Raw genomic sequence first — 20,979 nt, 5'->3', positions numbered from 1 at the left:
CCATTGGGACTTGATTGAAGATTTGCAAAGCATTGCCACAATAAATAAATTATAATAAAAAACACATTTCCTTTTTCTGATTGTAATAGTGGAGGAAAATGTCAATTAACGTATTTCCAGGAATTTGTCACCTGTGGTGCAGATATTTTACCAATTTGGCCAATCAAATGCGAGTATCCCAAATTGCCCGTCCTTCCTTGTGATGTCATAATTACTCTTTAACCCATGCACGTGTAACTCGAGAATTTGTATGTGGCATCAGACAACGGCTGTGCTTGTAGGTGGTGTCATTTTTTTATATTTAAACAAGGGGTGGGACTCAATTTAAACAACTAAAATCTGGTAATTAGAGGTTTTGTGAATGATAATTGTTGAATAATTGCATTTAAATCGCACATCATCATTTCAAACGATTTTAGAATGAAATTAATTGCATTTCAATACAAACTGTCGAGAAGAAAAGGTTGAAGTGCCATTTTAAGATATTTAAAATGTCAGACAAGCAGCGGTGGGTAGTAACGCGTTACATTTACTCCATTGCATTTACTTGAGTAACTTTTTGAGAAAAATGTATTTCTAAGAGCAGTTTTACTAAACCATACTTTGATTTGTGAAGAAAAAATGCTACTCTTACGCCGCTACTTGGGCTACATTAGTCGTTACATTTTTCCTCTTTATTCTACATATTAGATTTAACTTTTTTTTCCAGCGATGCCAACAGTAGCTCTACCAGTTTCACCCATGAGACCTCGCAACAATAATCACATGAATCCATTATACAAATGACACTCAAGCTCTGTTCAGTAACGCGGCGTCGCAAAAAATGAAGTATTTGACATAAAGCGCTGCCATCAACATTACTCGAAAGTGCAGATTTTAACCCCTGTCCCAGTTTTTATTTGGCACTGAATGACCACAGAAAACCGGAGATATGATCCTTTTAATTTCATAAAAAGGACTAAGGAAGTAACTATTCACTATTCAACTATTCAAACTAGGAACTATTTTCTCCACTAGAGGGCGCTCATGCTTTTTGGACAAATGATGCTTCAGTTCTGTATTTGATTTTTTTCCCCGTCGGAATTCAATGATTATTTGGGGGTATTTTTTGGGGGGGCCTAATGTGTTTATGTAATATGTTATAATAAGGTATAATAATAAAATAACTTTGTGCTGAGAAAAAAAATACTATTATTTAAAAAATAAAAAAACATCGTAAGCAGTTAATCACAATGTTACTCATTACTTGAGTATTCTATTCGCCAAATCGTTTTTACTTGTACTTGAGCACATTTTTTTGGATGACTACTTTTTCTTTTACTTGAGTAACATTATTTTGAAGTAACGCTACTATTACTTGAGAATTTTTTTTTGGCTACTCTACCCACCTTTTGCATACAAGATAAAATATAGTATTAAAAAAATAGTCATTTGAGAGGTCTAAAGCTCATTTTGTACTTTAGTTGGTCCTAGGCATGTGCCGATAACCGGTTTAGATGTTTACCGTGGTATGAAAGCGTCATGGTTTCAAAACCGCATAAATTGTATGTTATACCGTTCCAAAGGTATGAGCAATTTTTTTATGTACCATTTATGGTACATGTAAAAATGCATGGCTCAACCCTCCCCCACTGGTTGTTGCTCAGTATCAGTGAGTCAGCTGTACTTCACAATGGCTGGAGGAAGTGAAACTCCTGAACTTTCCTCCCATCGAAGAAAACGAAATCGCCGGTATGGGAATACTTCAACTGCAGAAAAGTTACAGACGGCCACAGCTTAGAGGAGGAGGGCCAACCGACATGTAAAACATGTTTAGGGAGGGTGGTTGCTGAGGAGGCAACAACTCTAATATAATTTCACATTTATAAAAATTAAAGGTTAATAAACGCTATCATGAACATTTCCCACTTGCTACGAGAGTTAACTCCAGCGTGTTTAGTGTGTCTAGCGGTAGTAAAACATGTTTTTTTTTTCTCACTGGCAACTGTCTGTGTTGAGAAAGACAGCTTTTGTATAATGTAAACATGATACGAGTCGTACACACATGCTTTTCATGGAAAATAATTCAATTATTTTTGTTCTGATGATAATGACGTTAAGCTGTGGCTGTGGGTTTACGCTCACCTTAAGGACTGCATTTATTTCAATTTTATTTGGAATATTTGTTGTTATTTAAAAGAAAAAAAAATTAAATTAACATTATACTTATGTTCCAATTTGCTAATATGTTTTGAAAATAACAATCCTGTTCAGTGGAAAAAAGTTCTCATACTAGGACATGCCTAGTTGGTCCGCAACCACCATGAACTGATTTCATTTGAAGACTTTGACGTACCTTTTCAATAAGACCACCCATAGTTTCATGGGTGAACCACATAAACACTAGCGCGTTATACTGTATGTATTCGCACAAACCCACATTTATTTATTTATTTTTTTATCAAAGTATCTTTTTTAGAGGATATGTTCTAATTCAATTTCTCTATTTCTGTCGCCTTTAGCCGAGCTGATTCTTGCCATGGTTGACTTCATAATTATATTGATGGGACAGATTCCTCAGACACTGGGCCACGCCTTTAAGTAGGGGGCCGTCCTACAATCCGCTTCGGTCAGTCGAAGTCGGTCTTAGCTTTTCTCAAACACATGCAGCGACCAAACGCCGGATTTAGGTTGTAGAGTACGAAAGCTGTACCGCATATAAACAGGAAGGATTGTCTCAGGAGTGATTTGTTCGTTGTTAGCAAATCAATGGGAGAAATTAGCCGCTACAGCATTGGCGTTATACTTCGCAATATTTCCGTAAAACTGCCCGTTTTTTTTTTTTGCTTTTAACCAAGAATCGAGATTGTTTTACGTCCATATCTATAAAGAATTCAGGGATTTAAGCATTTATTCACAAGAATTTTCAACGCAAAAAGCTCTTTGTTTTACCAAGGGGGCCGCCACATTGGCTGACAGACTAGGATCACATTCGACATATTTACGTAAAATAAATGCTAACTACCCGTTTTTTTGCTTTTAACCAAGAATCGGGACTTTTTTATGTCCATATCTAAGAATTAAGGGATTTAAGCATTTATTCACAAGAATTTTCAACGTAAAAAGCTCTTTGTCTGTGTTTCCACTCTGTCAGTTTTAACCGAGATAGGCCCCCTATGAATCGGTCCCGCGCCTCGTGTACTGTCAATACATTATGAAGTCTATGATAGGTCTATCGGGAAGTTATGCTCTGACAAAAGTCCTGTGTTGTTCAAGAGTTCATTGATTGGAACACAACTCGTAATTAAAATTAGTAAATGTTTTTAACTTAATAAATCGTTTGTAATTCATTAATCATTATTAAAGTCCCACCCCTAATTTAAATGTGATTTTCTCAATTAACAGAGGTCTAAAATGTTTTCCATTTAAGTAATAGCCATCATACACATAAAGGTCATTTAATAATATAATTGAACCTGCACCCTTAGAAGGAAATTTCCACTCAATAATATCAACTAATTTGCTGCCAAGTCCAATTCATTTAAACCCGGGATTGCTCATCTTTTAATGCCATTGCCTTTAATGGGTCCAATGAATTAAAAGTTGTGGCAGTACAGTATTTAAGAAAACCAAAGGTCCCATCCACTGTCCACTTCAAGTGTCAGCTGACACTCCAATTGGCCATTGGTTTACAACACTATCTTCTTAAATCTAACACTTCTGGGGAGGCATTATATGAACGGATATGCAAATGAGAGTTCAGTATTGCCATTGCGTATCATTTTGTAAACAACTGCTGGGCTATTTTGCTGATGTGTGCTCTGTGTAAATTCCAAGCAGCTTTAAATAACACCAAATTCTTTTCAAGAATGATGTTACAAGTATTGGATCTAATACAGATTTTTTTTGTTTGTTTTAAAGTGTCAACAGTGGACCTCACAGCCTGTGTTGATGAGAGCAATCCGCATAGGCATGAGAATAGGAATAAGGTTCAATGGAGTTGGCAATTAGCATTGGTCTTGTGCAATGATGACGTGAGCTCATGCAACGTGGTAACAATATACCGTATCTTTATATTTATATTGACTTTTACCCATAAAAATGAATGTTGTCTGGCGTTTCTATCCTCTTGCTCATAGAGGAAAAAGACTATAACTGAGTCTTCAACCAGATCAACAGTTGTTTCTTTTCTACTTTTAAAAGCAGCAGGAAACAGTTCACGTTTCCTGAGTTTTACATCTTTGTTAACTCATTGGCTGCCACCGGCGATGTTAGACGTCCAAACCATTTGAACAGGGAGTTCTGTCACAAATGAACGTTTATTTCCTGCCAGATTCAAATGTGGAGGCGGGAATAGCGGAAAGGCAAGCCAGGCAGTTGCAATAAAGGGCCCCAAGGGTTGGCAAAATGTACTCCACAAAAACGACAAGAATTTGCCATTTGAAATGGCACTGCAGTAGCAAACCTCCCTTGTGGGGCTTCACCAAATCTGACACAGTGCATTTCTTGAAAAGTGAAACTTATAGTGGAAGTTCAGGATTTTTGACATCAGGCTTAATGTTCGAGTAGTGGGGGTTTAATTAGTCTGTGGAGTTGATTTTTAAAAATCCCGTATAGTTTGTTAGTTTTTTTTATCATTTTCAGGGCTCCAGAGTGGCTAAGCTAACGCAAGTCAATAGTCCCCTCCTTGCATGACAATAAAAAGCGATATTAACAGATCCAACATAGTCAAATGAAGTCAAAATGCAGCTCAATGTTCAAAAATCCCATGCAGCAAAAACAATGTCGCACCAAATACTGGAAAGTCTCAGGAAACTAGAATACACAATATTCTAATTTTTTGAGACAGTCCTGTGTATATATACAGGAAATATACATATATATACACAGGACTGTCTCAAAAAATTAGAATATTGTGTATTCTAATTTCCTGAGACAGTCCAGTATATTAACACAAAAAAATCTGCGTTGAAATAACCAATCTGATATCCTTCCGGCCTGCTTGCTCACTCTCTGAAAAGCAGCTGAATTACCGTATTGGCCCAAATATTAGACGTTTTTTGCATTGAAATAAGACTGAAAAAGTGGGGGTTGTCTTATATTCGTGGTCTAAACATTATTCCCATTCACGACGCTAGATGGCGCCAGATATCATTGAAGTGATGTTCTGTCATGACAGATCTCAGCTACTCGCAAGTTTGACCAGTTTGCTTTATTTTATTGCAATGTTCTTCCTTATTCAGATTTGTTTCAAGACTACAGTTACAGTTAGACTTCACTTTGATAGTTAATGCAGTTATTGGAATTTTGTTGTTTTATCACAATAGATTGGTTTATTTACATTTCATAAACCAGAAGCCATTCATTTACAAATGGTGTTGCACTTTAGTTTACATATTTAAATGTTCAGATATTAAGATTTGAATGAGGCAAAATAGCATGTTTTTTCTCTGAAATATGTTGTTATAATCATTTGTTTCAGATGTACTGTAATTATTTTCTGTATAAAAATGAATTTGGTGTTCAAAATGTCTTTTTTCAAACTTGAGTCTTGAAAAAGAGGGGGTAGTCTTTTAATCAGGGCCGTCTTATATTCGGGCCAATACGGTACTAATGTTGCTGTTCGTTCTGCCGTTATTGAAATGCAATGGTAAGTTTTAATCACTTTATCCTGAAAACATAGCCAACACTATTGATTGCATGTGTCATCGGTGATTCTCCTGCGTGCATATTTTGTTTTATTGGCACGCTAAGAGGGGACTATTGACTTGCATTAGCTTAGCCATTCCGGTGCTCTGAAAAAAAATAAAATAAAAAATAAACTAACAAACTGCACTCATTTTTTAAAAATCAACTCCACTGACTAATTAAAGCCCCCCTAACTCGAAGATTAAGCCTGATGTCAAAAATTCCGAACTGCCCCTTTAAGTGTGTACATTTATTATATTTATTATACTTATTGATAATTGATGGTAGCTTTGCCAAAAATTTCCCTTCATTTTCAATGGCAGAAAAACATGGGTGGTTGTGATTTTTGACCTAACACTTACCAATACAGCCCATTGACATTCAACAGGCACCCAAGTAAGTCAATACAATTGACTGCCATGTACGTCCATGCCCTTGACTACCATGTACACTGGTACCTCGACATACGATCCTTTCGACATCCAACGTAAAATTTGAGTCATCATTTGTCTCGACAAATGACGACATGCTCGAAATACGCCGATTTATGACAGCACCGCAATTACATTGTTATCAAGCAAGATGGCCGCACGGCGGATTTTCTTGTGAACTCAATATGGGTCTCAAGATGGTTAGTGTAGGTGATTTTTTAAAAAAAAGGAAAAAGGTGACGCTTGCCATTCAAATTAAGAAGGAAATGGTAGAAAAATATGAGAGTGGTGTGCACGTCAGTGAACTGACTCAACAATCTGGATGGAATATGTCTATGATCTCGAGGACGACTCTCGTTATCATTATTATTATTGCTGTAACATCGGCAAGGAAACCGGCAGTTTCGTTAGGTTCTTAATCATTTATTTCAGAACTTGTGCAACACTGACACCAACAGAATATGACAAGAGAAGGTAAAAACTCTACCGCACCTCTCTCACGTTCTCGTCAGTGACACGGTGCCTTCAGTTGCAGCATGCAAAACACAACCGCCACATTAGAAACTAATTTGCTACATTATTATCATTTGTATTTATTATTTATTTGTTTTGCTATGTGTAATTGCTATTTGTAATTGTACCAGCAGAATTTATCAAAGATTGGGTGTAGGTTTTTGGGCTGTGGAACGAATTAATCCAGTTATAATGTATTTTTATGGTAAAATCCTGCTTGACGAACAACCATTTCGACATACAAATCAGGTCCTGGAATAATATGTATGTAAAGGTACCACTGTATGTTGATTCTATTGACGCATATGTAGGTCGATGCCATTGACGTCCATGTACGCCAAAATATCAACAGGAAGTGAACCAAGGGGTTTACCTGCCAAAGCGTAGCTACCCTTGCAATTTCTCAGAAATTGAATTGTCTAGTATGAAATGTTTACTCCTCTAAAATGTGTCTGTTTTCTTTTGATGTGCGCTTATACATTGTTTTCAGGTGGGGTGAGGGGTCCAGGTATTTCTCCCTTGGATCCCCGAAAGACGCCAGCGACGCCATTGTTCAAATGGATTGGACGTTTACTTGTGATGAACTCATTGAAATTCACAGCCGAAGAATGACATGATTGGACAGCCACTGATAGTCGAATAAAATTTAAATAGGTTTAACATAGATGGTAGTAATGACTACATTTAGATGAGTACTACGTTTCAGGTGCCGTGTTCTGAACTTTAGAGACGCCAGACAACACCATTGTTTCAAAGTAGCTTTACACTGTATTACAGTAGTCCTCCATATATCAAACCCTTCAATTCCCACATCCTTTTTTTCTGTGTCCTTTTATCGGTCAAGGCCTATAAAGAGTTTGGTCTTCTCCTCTTCTTTCTTGCTCTCATTCTTCAGGTCAGCAAACACCTGGGTGAAGAAGTGCGGGTCGGTGTTGATCTGGAGCATCTTGCCGCTCATGCGGTTGATGATCTCCAAGCAACGGTCCCAAAACGCTTCCTTCTCGGCCTCCACCAAGAAGGGCTTCAGCGGGTACGAGATCTCGTTGCCCATGTAGGAGTAGGACAGGTAGAGGCATGTGAGCAGCGAGGCCTGCAGCTCGCGCTCCGAGGCCACTTCGGCGGAGACCACGTCGCGGCACAGCATGTAGAGGAAGACCACGTTGGCCGGAGTGATAAAGCCCTGATCCTGCCAACCCTGAAGGAGGAGGGAGCGGTCCACGCTGCGCAGCCACAGCACCGGATCGGTCGGCGAGAGACGCTTTAGACGGTAGCAGCGGCGGCACAGGAATTCGCCCAAGCTACGCATCAGCTCGCTGGTGGAGGCCTGCGGGGTGTGATGAAAGGGAAACCGTATGTGAGAACAAGAAATGCTTTTAATAGATTTAATTAAAGCTTTCAGTGCCATTGACGAGAATATACACCCAATGATGCCGTGTCCATTTAAATCTTTCTGATGTATAATGTTCAAAACTTTTGAAACGTAGTGTATCATATGGGATTTTTCATTATGTACACTACGGCTCAAACTTTTGAACGGTGGTGTATATTTGAATGAGTTTAACTCTAGCGATCGTCCAATTGATTGGAAGTGGGGGAATGGCAGCGAATGAAAAAATTTTGATTCGCTGAAACTCATTTTTAATTCACAAACAGAATTTATTCTGGATATATGTTGACAGATTAATCTATCAAATCCATCGATTAAGCACAGCATTATTAAATAGATTAATCTAGGATTAACTCGTTCACTGCCAGTGGTTATGTTTAATTGCCACTGACCTCGTTACAATGCACAGATTAATCCCACATTTGGATTAATTTGATTTGGGGGGGGGCAAAACATTAATCTATTAGAGCCATTGGTCAACTGCAAAAAGCATTAAGTGCAAAATTATTCAATAGAGTAATCTATATCATTAACTCATTCACTGCCAATGATCATGTCGATCGACATCAATGGAATTGAAATGTTAAAACCTCTTAATCTCACTCTAGTCATCATTCATCATGGACAGATGACAGATTAATCTACCAAATCCATTGATTAATCTACCAAATCCACTGATTAAGCGCAAAACTATTACTGTAAATAGATTAATCTAGGATTGACTTGTTCACTGCAAATGATCATGTTTAATTGCCACTCACCTCGTTAAAATGCACAGATTAATCTACCAGATTCATGGATGAATTGCAAAGAGCATGAAGTGCAAAATTATTCTGTAGAGTAATCTATATCATTAACTCGTTCACCGCCAATGATCATGTCGATCGTCGTCAATGGCACTGAAATATTAATCAAATAATTTTTAATCTCACTTTTGTCATCTTTCTCGTTGTAATTCAAATAAAATTATCACTATTAGACATCCAATCCATTTGAGGTGGGATGATGGCATCGAATGAACAAATTTTGCTGCAACTCATTTTAATTCACAAAACGAGACTAATCTGGGCATTAGTTGACAGATTAATTGATAAAATCCATTGATTAAACCAAAATTATGAAATTAACTTGTTCACTGCCAATGATCATGTTTACTTGCCACTGACCTCGTTAGAATGCACTGATCAATCTCAAAATTAATCAGATATATTTGGGACGCGGGCAAAAGATTAATCTATCAGATACATTAATGAATTGCAAAAAGCATGAAGTGCGAAATTATTCAGTAGAGTAATCTAGCATTAACTTGTTTACTGCCAATGATCATGTTTAATTGCCACAGTCCTCCTTACAATGAGCAGAATAATCCAAAATTTGAATTAATCTGATTTTAAGGGGGGTAGGGGGAAAGACATTAATCTATCAGATCCATTGATCAATTGCAAAAAGATTTAGTGCAAAATTATTCAATAGATTATTCTATATCATTAACTCGTTCACTGCCAACATTCATGTCGATTGTCGTCACTGGCACTGAAATATTAATCAAGAACTGTTAATCTCGCTCTTGTCATCCCTCTGCTTGTAATCCAAATGAAATGATCACGATTAGACGTCAAATTAATTTTAAGTGGGAGGATGGCAGCGAATGAACACATTTTGATTCGCTGCAATTCATTTTAATTTACAAAATGAGACTAATCCGGGCATTAGTTGACAGATTGATTGATTAATCAATCAAATCCATGGATTAATTGCAGAGTTATTAAATAGATTAATCTAGCATTAACTTGTTCACTGTCAATGATCATGTTTAATTGCCACTGGCTTCGTTACAATGCACAGATTAATCTCAAAATTAAATTAATCAGATTTTTTGGGGGGGGGGCGGGGTTAATCTATCAGATCCATGGATTAATTGCAAAGAGCATGAGGTGCAAAATTATTCCGCAGATTAATATTATCTATATTATATAATCTATATTATTAACTCGTTCACTGCCAACGTTCATGTTGGTCGTCGTCAATGGCACTGAAATATTAATCAAGAACTCTTAATCTCGCTCTTGTCATCCTTCTTCTTGCAATCCAAATGAAATTATCACTATTAGACGGCCAATCAATTTGATGAGGGAGGATGGCAGTGAATGCACAAACTGATTTGCTGCACCTCATTTTTAATTCACAAAACAAGACTAATCTGGGCATTAGTTGACAGATTAATCGATCCAATCCATTGATTAAGCGCAAAATTATTACCTAGATTGATCTAGCATTAACTTGTTCACTGCCAATGATCATGTTTAATTGCCACTCACTTCGATAGAATGCACAGATTAATCTCAAAATTAAATAAATGAGATGTTTTTGGGAGGAGGGGCAAAAGATTAATCTATCAAATCCATTGATGAATTGCAAAAAGCATGAAGTGCAAAATTATTTAATAGATTAATCTATATCATTAACTCGTTCACTGCCAATGATCATGTCGATCGTAGTCAATGGCACTTAAATATTAATCAAGAACCCCTAATCCCACTCTTGTCATCCCTCCCCCCTGCTTGTAATTCAAATGAGTTCATCACTAATAGATGTCCAATCGATTTGAAGTGGGAGGATGTCAGCAAATGAACAAATTTTTGATTAACTGCAACTCATTTAAATTCACAAAACCAGATCTGAGCTAATCTGGGCATTAGTTGACAGATTAATCGATCAAATCCATAGATTAAGCACAAAATTATTAAATAGATTAAGATAGCATTAATTTGCTCACTGCCAATCATCATGTTTAATTGCCACTCACCTGGTTAGAATGCACAGATTAATCTAATCCCAAAAGTAGTCTAATTTTTAGAATGTACAGATTTATCTCAAATAGCCTGATTATTTTTTCTTGGGGGTGGCAAAAGAGTCTCTAAATGAGTTTCTCACTGTCGACGTCTAATCCGTTTGAGTGGAAGGATTGGCAGCGAGCTAATCCTCCCAGTTCAAATGGATTGGACCTCTTGCGCTGTCAATGGCAGCTAATGTGTTAGTGGGGGTCCGCAGCCATTACATCATCCCATTATTTGGGGGCAAATTAATAACATAATTGCAACATAACTGCTCAATCATTCATAAACTTTAAAAGTATCAGCTCATCTGCCAAAATGAAGCAGAAAAAAAAAAAGATCTTACCTGAACAATGACACGCTTTGGCGTGCCAACTGCAGTTGGAGGCTGGATCCCGGAGCCAGTTAGGGAATTCTTTTTGGCAGCGACAGTAGCTACGTTAATGAGGGTCTTGGAGGTGGGAAGGTGGGAGGAGGTAGTCAAGGCAGTGGCTGAGGGATCCTGGCAGGAGGAGTAAGCGGAAAGATTTGCGCAGGATTGTGACTTCTTCAGCTTCAAACTGTTAGAAGCCGAATTAGTGGTGATGGAGTCGTCCGCATCAGGCGAGCATCCCTTCCCACCATCGCCGCCATCCGACTGCAGCTTCTTAGAGCCCTTTCTTTTGGCTGATACGGCCACAATACGTTTCCATGGCAGCACACTGATGATGGAGGGGCGTTTGAGGGATTTGGCGGCAGCTGCCGCCGCATCTTTGGCATTCTTGCTGTTCTGCACCGCCGTGTAGTGACCCACAGTAGCCGGGCCGTCCTCGAACAGGGCTGCTTTGCGGTAGCTGGGGGAGAGGGACAGCACTGTACCCATGATGCCTGGCGAGGGTCAGCAGAGCGACAGTGATGGGGAGCAGTGACCGGAACCCTTCTCGTCTGGGAAAGAAGCGCAATGTCTCACCTCAGCGATTCTGTGAGAAGAAAGAATGTAATATGACACATGTACAATACAAACAGTCAAATACTGTGAATGCAAACACACAAAAAAGAGCAAACCGCCATTTTCCCGCTGAGCTGTGAAACAAATCCCAATATTTATCTCAGATTGGCTCTCTACAGAAGATTGCCGTTTCCACTGGGATTCACAGTCTCAGTTGCCATGACAACTAAGCAGCCTTCAGCCCTTACACAATAAGGAATACCCTAAATGTTCTTTTGTCAAATTACTGACACCAAAGAGAGTGTTTTTATTCTTGCACTGTTGTCTGAATACCTAAAAAAAGGAAAATGCTGGGATGGTAATCATAATATTAAGTCTTTGGCTTCCGTTGACGACGCTAGACATCCAATCCACTTGAGGAAAAAGGCCGAGAATACTCATTTTACAGTGACATTGACAGTGCTAAATATACAATCCATTTTGACTGGGTGGTGTGAATGAACAGAGCCATTCCTTCCTGCTTAAATGAATTGGACGTCAGTCACTGTGAGTGAACTTTTGTTCATTCGCCCCTCTCATTTAAAATGAATTGGACACCGAGTGCCATCAAAGGCACTGACAGATGAGCATTCATAGCCATTCCTCCCAATTTAAACAAATTGGACAGCTTATACAATCAGCAGCAGGCAATGAGCTGCAATTAAATTTAAAATATTTCTTAAATTGTAAAAAAAAAAAAAAAAAAAAAAAAAAAACTATTAAAAATAATAAAAAATATTATTTAATCAACTGTAATTTTAATTTTGTTTTTATTAAGTTGTTTTATGGTGGTAAATGGTGGTGTTATACTTGTAAAGCGCTTTCCACCTTTCAAGGTGCTCAAAGGACTTTACACTACATTTCCATCTACCTACTGGTGACGCAGCACCAGGAGCAATGTGGGGCTCAGTAACTTGCTCAAGGATACTTAGGCTAGTTCATCAGGGCAGAGAATCAAATCCACAACCTCTGGGTTGGGGGACAACTACTCTACCACTGAGCCACGCCATCCCCACATCATTCATCATTCTATTATTAATACAAATACATATATAATATTCTTAACTGCTAAAATGAATAACAATAGATTTAATATAAATTATGGATAACATATATATGGCGGAAAACACAGACAAGACTGAAAAAGCCGTTTCTGCTCTCGCCCTCCTCTTTAAAAGAAACTGCTGTATTTTAAGTCAAAACAACTGTTGTGTTTGATAGAACAATATCTCAAAATGCTGCCATAGCAGATTCATCAGGCATTAAGCCCCTAAACTGTTTTTAATTTGTTCGTTTTACCCTGGAAACCCTGTTTACAGATGTCTCACAACCGCTTTTGTTTCAACCCAGCCATAAAATGAAGGTAATTAATTATATTTATTATTCAAAATGTCATTTTTAGCTTAGAATCATTAATTGATGTCTAATATTTCGTTAAAAAAAAAAAAAAAAAATCAAACAAAGCAAATGGGAACCATGAGGAAGCAACTAGGAGGTCTGCCATAACCAAATACTTCCAGAGGGTAGGGCAGGTCCTCAAGAGTCAGCTGAATGGCTAGAATAAGACCTGCAGTCAGAACATCGCAACATCCCAGAACAAGACCCAGTACTCATCACAACAGCAGACATCCAGACAAGACTGTCCAAGATGAAGAACTGGACAGCTCCAGGGCCCGACAAGATTCATGCCTACTGGCTTAAGAAGCTAACTGCACTCCAGGAACGCCTAGCAGCACAAATGAACCAGCTGCTGAGGTCGGGGACCCACCCAGAGTGGCTAACCCAAGGTCGGACAGTCCTCATCATGAAGGACCCCCAGAAGGGGACAGTCCCATCCAACTACTGGCCTATCACCTGCCTCAGCACCACATGGAAGCTCCTATCAGGCGTCATAGCGGCTAAAATGAGCAGGCACATGGAGCAATACATGCACAGGGCACAGAAAGGGATTGGCAATAACACCAGGGGAACCAAGCACCAACTACTGGTGGACAGGGCAGTCGCCAGGGACTGCAAAGCTAGGAGCGACAACCTGCGCACTGCCTGGATTGACTACAAGAAAGCCGATGACTCAATGCCACACACATGGATACTGGAATGCTTGAAGCTGTATAACATCAACAGGACACTAAGGACCTTCCTCCAGAACTCGATGGGGCTGTGGAAGACAACTCTAGAAGCCAACTCGAAGCCAGTTGCACATGTGAGATGCTCTGTCACCCCTTCTGTTCTGCATAGGCCTAAACCCCCGCAGCCAGATCATCACCAAGAGTGGTTTCGGGTACCGGTTCTGAAGTGTAACAACCATCAGTCACCTCCTCTACATGGATGACATCAAGCTGTATGCCAAGAATGAGCATGACATCGACTCCCTGATCCACCTCACCAGAATATACAGCAATGACATCGGGATGTCATTCGGACTAGATAAGTCTGGGCGAATGGTATCCAGAAGAGGGAAGGTGATCTCAACTGAAGGGGCTGAACTACCTGAAGGCAACATAACAGATGTGCAGGACAGCTACAAGTACCTGGGGATCCCACAGGCAAATGGAAAGCATGAGGAAGCAACTAGAAGGTCTGCCACAACCAAATACCTACAGAGGGTGAGGCAGGTCCTCAAGAGTCAGCTGAATGGCAAGAATAAGATCCAGGCCATTAACAGCTATGCCCTACCAGTAATCAGATACCCTGCTGGCAACGTATCCTGGCCACTGGAAGAGATGCAGGCTACCGACATCAAGACAAGGAAGCTCCTTACAATGCATGGAGGGTTTCACCCTAAGCCAGCATCCTGAGGCTCTACACAAAGCGGAAAGAGGGAGGCCGATGACTAGTGAGCATCAGAGCCACGATCCAGCAGGAAACTACATCCCTCCAAGAGTTCATCATGAAAATGGCCCCCAGTGATGACCTGCTCGGTGAATGCCTCAGGCAACAGAAGCCCAATAAGGAGGAGGACCCTGAGGAGCTATCATGGATGGACAAGCCCCTGCATGGTGTGTACCACCGACAAATTGAGGAGGTAGCTGACATGGGAAAAACATACCAGTGGCTAGAAGTATATTATTCTATATATTCTATATATTCTATATAATATATATATTCTATATAATATATATATATATATATATATATATATATATATATATATATATATATATATATATATATATATATATATATATATATATATATATATAATTATTATTATTATTATTATTATTTTAGGGGTGTCAAACAATTAAAAATTTTAATCGAGTTAATTACAGCTTAAAAATTAATTAATCGTAATTAATCGCAATTAATCGCAATTCAAACCATCTATAAAATATGCCATATTTTTCTGTAAATTATTGTTGGAATGGAAAGATAAGACACAAGATGGATGTATACATTCAACATACGGTACATAAGTACTGTATTTCTTTATTATAACAATAAATCAACAAGATGGCAATACCATTATTAACATTCTGTTAAAGCGATCCATGGATAGAAAGACTTGTAGTTCTTAAAAGATAAATTTTAGTACAAGTTATAGAAATTTTATATTAAAACCCATCTTCATGTTTTCGTTTTAATAAGATTTATAAAATTTTCAATCAAAAAATAAACTACTAGCTCGCCATTGTTGATGTCAATAATTACTTACACAATGCTCATAGGTGCTGAAGCCTATAAAATCAGTCGCACCCAAGCGCCAGCAGAGGGCGGCAAAACTCCGAAAAACACAACAAGTACAGCTTTCACTGTGCTGTCATTTTAATCCGTTTGAGCAGGGCATTTGTGCGTTAATTGCGTCAAATATTTTAACGGGATTAATTTTAAAAATTAATTACTGCTCGTTAACGCGATAATTTTGAAAGCCCTAATATATATATATATATATATATTACAAAATATTGACATATTCACTAAGAAGTTGTCGGAATATTAGTTTAAATCATAATCATATAACCTGTTATTATTAACTTAAATATGATCATAAATCTGTCAGTTTCCCCTTACTTCATTGAGTAAGGTAGAGAGCCCCTTCAGTGTTTCGCTATCCAATCCATTCCACTTGTTCTTATAGAGAACGCCCACATCTCTGACAATCCAGTCCACGATTTCCCTGTGACCTAACTAGCAGTAGGTGCTACCTTATTATTTTTTCTGCCTTCGGTCTCTGCGCACGTCTTTTAACTTTGGTCTTTTGCGGCCAAAAGTTACATCCCAGCCCTAAATTTACGCTGCTACTTAGCTGCTGCTCACTAGTTAGTCTGAAATGCATTGTGAAGATCCTAGTAGAGTTAAGAAGTTAAGTGTGCACTCTTGTTACCACTATCTTTGGGGTGACTTGGGATGGAGCATCAGCTGTGTTTCTCCCTTTACGCAGATGAGTACAAGAGCTGAGCTCATTCACGTATGATTATCATCAGTGAATAGTCATAATAATACACTAATAATAATCACTCCACCACCTTTATTGACCTGTAGCAGTCAGAGCAGAGGGTGACAGCGAAGTGACCTCTACTAAAGGTGAGTAAGAGAGTAATGATTAGAAAGTAGAGAAAGCCAAGAAGATGATTATATCTACTATATATAATCATTTATGCTATGTATAGCATAAAACACACACGATATACATATACTGTATATGGTGGAAAACACTCAGGTGACTTGAAGTTCTGCTCTGAGACCCCCACTTTCGGAAAATTTCCCAAAACTGTTCGATATGCACGCGTCATTGGAAAGCTTAAAATCTCAATTTTCTGGGGGAACAAACATTTTGAACAGGAAAAAAAAAATGTTTTTAAACAGCAAAACCCTAACTAGAGGCGAGCGCACGCGAGAACATAATTAAAGATTACATAATTTTAACGAGATATTATCGCGTACTTACATCTTTTCGATCCAAAAACTCCGTGTACTGTATCACCAAGTGTCATGACACAGCTGTGAATGGTCACAGCCGGATTTTTGCAGATTTTATGGGTGAAACATTGTAATATAACAAGGGTCGCGATGCAGAAATCGCAGACATCATGGAGTGGTCGAGATTTTCTTTTTCATATATTTACCCTTTTAAACGTTTTTTTTTTTTTTTTTTGATCAATTATTTATCATCTAACATTTCGGAGAAAATGCGACATTAAAAAAGAATAAACAATTAAGACGTAGTTATGAGGTAGATATCCATGACTTTTTTACAGACACCATTTTTTTTCATTGTGAGGTAAATTGTTTAAAACTTTAAAATATGCGAGATGAAGGGAATAGTTACCTTTCTCGCAGACACCATATAACTGTCTAACACATTCATTATAGTAAAGCATTTAACCATAGTTTAGGCAGACTTCACTCCATGCCCTTTGACACAGTAAAGGGGATCAACTCATCAGCCCTGGCCTGATAAGGTAAGGAGAACACGTCAGTGACTCTTCAGTGGGGTCAGAACGCCCTCACCTTGCCAGGACAACATGTTGATAGCGCGGCGCCTTAGACGTCAAGGCATGCCGCACCCCCACCTCAGTTGCCGTGGCAACCACGACCCAGCCATGAAAGATGACACATGAACTTGTCTGCCCAAACCTGACACAGAAGCATCATTCCAACACAACACCCAGGCACGCCTTCCGCCCGGCCCACTCCACTGCAGCTTTCAAAAGACTGAACTTTTAGATAACACCTGTCTCTTCTCGGGGACATCCAGCATGGCCTCTCCATCGTCTGTTTTGCCTTGTTTTTTGACCATTGTTGACTAATAAATTGTCAACCTGTTTTCGGTGAGCCTTCTTTAAACCGTTCAAAATGGAGTCAGTACAAAGGGTTAACACCAGAGTGGACGCGCGGGAGTCCGCTGTTCCGGCGGCTTGGCCGGGAGCCGAATTCCTTCAGAGTGAATAATTTTTTAACGTTTTTTTTTTTTTTTTTTTTTTTTTTTTTTAAGAAATATATATATACAGTGCCTTGCAAAAGTATTCGGCCCCCTTGAATCTTGCAACCTTTCGCCATGTTTCAGGCTTCAAACATAAAGATATGAAATTTAATTTTTTTTGTCAAGAATCAACAACAAGTGGGACACGATCGTGAAGTGGAACAACATTTATTGGATAATTTAAACTTTTTTAACAAATAAAAAACTGAAAAGTGGGGCGTGCAATATTATTCGGCCCCTTTACTTTCAGTGCAGCAAACTCACTCCAGAAGTTCAGTGAGGATCTCTAAATGATCCACTGTTGTCCTAAATGACCGATGATGAAAATAGAATCCACCTCTGTGTAATCAAGTCTCCGTATAAATGCACCTGCTCTGTGATAGTCTCAGGGTTCTGTTTAAAGTGCAGAGAGCATTATGAAAACCAAGGAACACACCAGGCAGGTCCGAGATACTGTTGTGGAGAAGGTTAAAGCCGGATTTGGATACAAAAAGATTTCCCAAGCTTTAAACATCTCAAGGAGCACTGTGCAAGCCATCATATTGAAATGGAAGGAGCATCAGACCACTGCAAATCTACCAAGACCAGGCCGTCCTTCCAAACTTTCTTCTCAAACAAAGAGAAAACTGATCAGAGATGCAGCCAAGAGGCCCATGATCACTCTGGATGAACTACTGAAGAGATCTACAGCTGAGGTGGGAGAGTCTGTCCATAGGACAACAATCAGTCGTACACTGCACAAATCTGGCCTTTATGGAAGAGTGGCAAGAAGAAAGCCATTTCTCAAAGATATCCATAAAAAGTCTCGTTTAAAGTTTGCCACAAGCCACCTGGGAGACACACCAAACATGTGGAAGAAGGTGCTCTGGTCAGATGAAACCAAAATTGAACTTTTTGGCCACAATGCAAAACGATATGTTTGGCGTAAAAGCAACACAGCTCATCACCCTGAACACACCATCCCCACAGTCAAACATGGTGGTGGCAGCATCATGGTTTGGGCCTGCTTTTCTTTAGCAGGGACAGGGAAGATGGTTAAAATTGACGGGAAGATGGATGAAGCCAAATACAGGAACATTCTGGAAGAAAACCTGTTGGTATCTGCACAAGACCTGAGACTGGGACGGAGATTTATCTTCCAACAGGACAATGATCCAAAACATAAAGCCAAATCTACAATGGAATGGTTCAAAAATAAACGTATCCAGGTGTTAGAATGGCCAAGTCAAAGTCCAGACCTGAATCCAATCGAGAATCTGTGGAAAGAGCTGAAGACGGCTGTTCACAAACACTCTCCATCCAACATCACTGAGCTCGAGCTGTTTTGCAAGGAAGAATGGGCAAGAATGTCAGTCTCTCGATGTGCAAAACTGATAGAAACATACCCCAAGCGACTTGCAGCTGTAATTGGAGCAAAAGGTGGCGCTACAAAGTATTAACGCAAGGGGGCCGAATAATATTGCACGCTCCACTTTTCAGTTTTTTATTTGTTAAAAAAGTTTAAATTATCCAATAAATGTTGTTCCACTTCACGATTGTGTCCCACTTGTTGTTGATTCTTGACAAAAAAATTAAATTTCATATCTTTATGTTTGAAGCCTGAAATGTGGCGAAAGGTTGCAAGATTCAAGGGGGCCGAATACTTTTGCAAGGCACTGTATATATATATATATATATATATATATATATATATATATATATATATATACACATACATACATACATACATACATACAGTATATATATATGTGTGTATATATATATACAGACACATATATATTTAAATTATATGCAAAGCAAAATAATTTCGACCCCTTATAAAAATATTTTTGTTCATTTCATTCATTTTTGTTGCAGTTTTATTGCTTTACAACTTTTATGTTTAAAGGAAAGTCAAATACATGCAATGACACTTTTCGGCCATCAGGCCCCCCCCTTAAAATCCGCTTATGTGGCATGTAGACATACATATGTGAGGAAATCATTGCATGCCTTTGATTGATTGATAGGCGACCAACCCAACCCAGGGAGGATTTTGTCTGCCTTTTCCCCAGCATAAACGATCCAGTAAATGAATGTATGACTAAGCCACATACATGTGTCATCCATAAAATGTCCATTACTGTATTTCAAGGCTGATACAGTAGACTACGCTATCCTATTGTGGCTCAGTTCGCCATTACCAATGCAGGCCTGCAGTGCTCATCGGTATTATATAAGAATTAAGATAGGCCAGGGAGGCATGAGAAAGAAAATGTGCGCAAGCATCCATCTTAGCTTCAAAATGGAAGCCTTGAAAACAAGACACCCCCGCCTCCTCTTTTTAGCACACGGCATGCACAAACATCACGTTGTGTCATACATACATAATGCATAAGAATAGCTCCGCAAAAGATGCTTGCTGAATTGCATTATGGAGCAATTTTAGCGATATGAAATGAACCTCCTTACCATTTGTACCCAAAACGGCCTGTTTTGTGCATTGCTATGTTAATAATGTTGAATTTCTGGTCGATTATTGGATGGTAATGAGCTCTGTGATGGAGGGGGATGAAGGGGGGGGGGGGGCGCAATGCTTTCCTACCTGAGAATTAATTGACGCTTCTTTCACAATCCATGGAGCCTTGAGACCACCTTGCAGGAATTCCAGACCTTCCAGTCGCTGAAAATCCCCCGCGCTATACGGGCCCAATTTCTGACTCTCTTTCCAGTGGGTTCCCCCCCTCTTATTTCATCTTTAAAACAGAAATTTCCCGTTGCGCTCGAGGGAATACGAAACCTCGAAGCTGAGCAGCGAAATATGCTGGAAAGCAAGTTGGAAAACGTCGTCCATCGAGACCGGAAAAAAATTGACACGCTCACGGTTGTGCCATAGATCTGTGATGCTCACATATTATATCTGGGGAAATTATAATGAAAAATGAAAATATTTGGGGCGAAAATGCGAAAAACACAAAGAAACGAGGAGAAAATTGCCCCTACAAATGCCAAAAATAGACATCAGCGTCTAGAGAGAGAGAGAGAGAGAGAGAGAGAGAGAGAGAGAGAGAGAGAGAGAGAGAGAGAGAGAGAGAGAGAGAGAGAGAGAGAGAGAGAGAGAGAGAGAGAGAGAGAGAGAGAGAGAGAGAGAGAGTTTCGATGCGGGAGTCTAGAGTTATTCGGGTTGGATGGAGGAGAGAGATGCCGTCTTCTGATTGGCTGCAGAAAGGATGCTGCTAATCCCGCTGCTGTCACTTCCGCCGCCAACTCGCCGTCTG

The 20,979-nt window shown here is 39.1% G+C and overlaps 1 protein-coding gene across 1 annotated transcript; it reads right to left on the bottom strand.

Annotated features, from left to right (window-relative positions):
- Window positions 1-4,929: 4,929 nt before the first annotated feature.
- LOC130931640 (cyclin-dependent kinase 5 activator 1-like) lies at window positions 4,930-20,725 on the bottom strand. The gene is made up of 3 exons (XM_057860560.1): window positions 20,307-20,725; window positions 11,179-11,791; window positions 4,930-7,935 (listed from the first exon to the last, which is right to left on the bottom strand). The coding sequence occupies exons 2-3, from the start codon at window positions 11,692-11,694 to the stop codon at window positions 7,444-7,446; spliced, it is 1,008 nt and encodes a 335-aa protein (XP_057716543.1). The 5' UTR covers window positions 11,695-11,791; window positions 20,307-20,725; the 3' UTR covers window positions 4,930-7,443.
- Between the last annotated feature and the right edge of the window lie 254 nt (window positions 20,726-20,979).

This window comes from Corythoichthys intestinalis, chromosome 16 (assembly GCF_030265065.1).
Source record: "Corythoichthys intestinalis isolate RoL2023-P3 chromosome 16, ASM3026506v1, whole genome shotgun sequence".
In the NCBI taxonomy this organism is placed as follows: domain Eukaryota; kingdom Metazoa; phylum Chordata; class Actinopteri; order Syngnathiformes; family Syngnathidae; genus Corythoichthys; species Corythoichthys intestinalis.
This window is presented reverse-complemented; position numbering and strand designations above follow the sequence as displayed.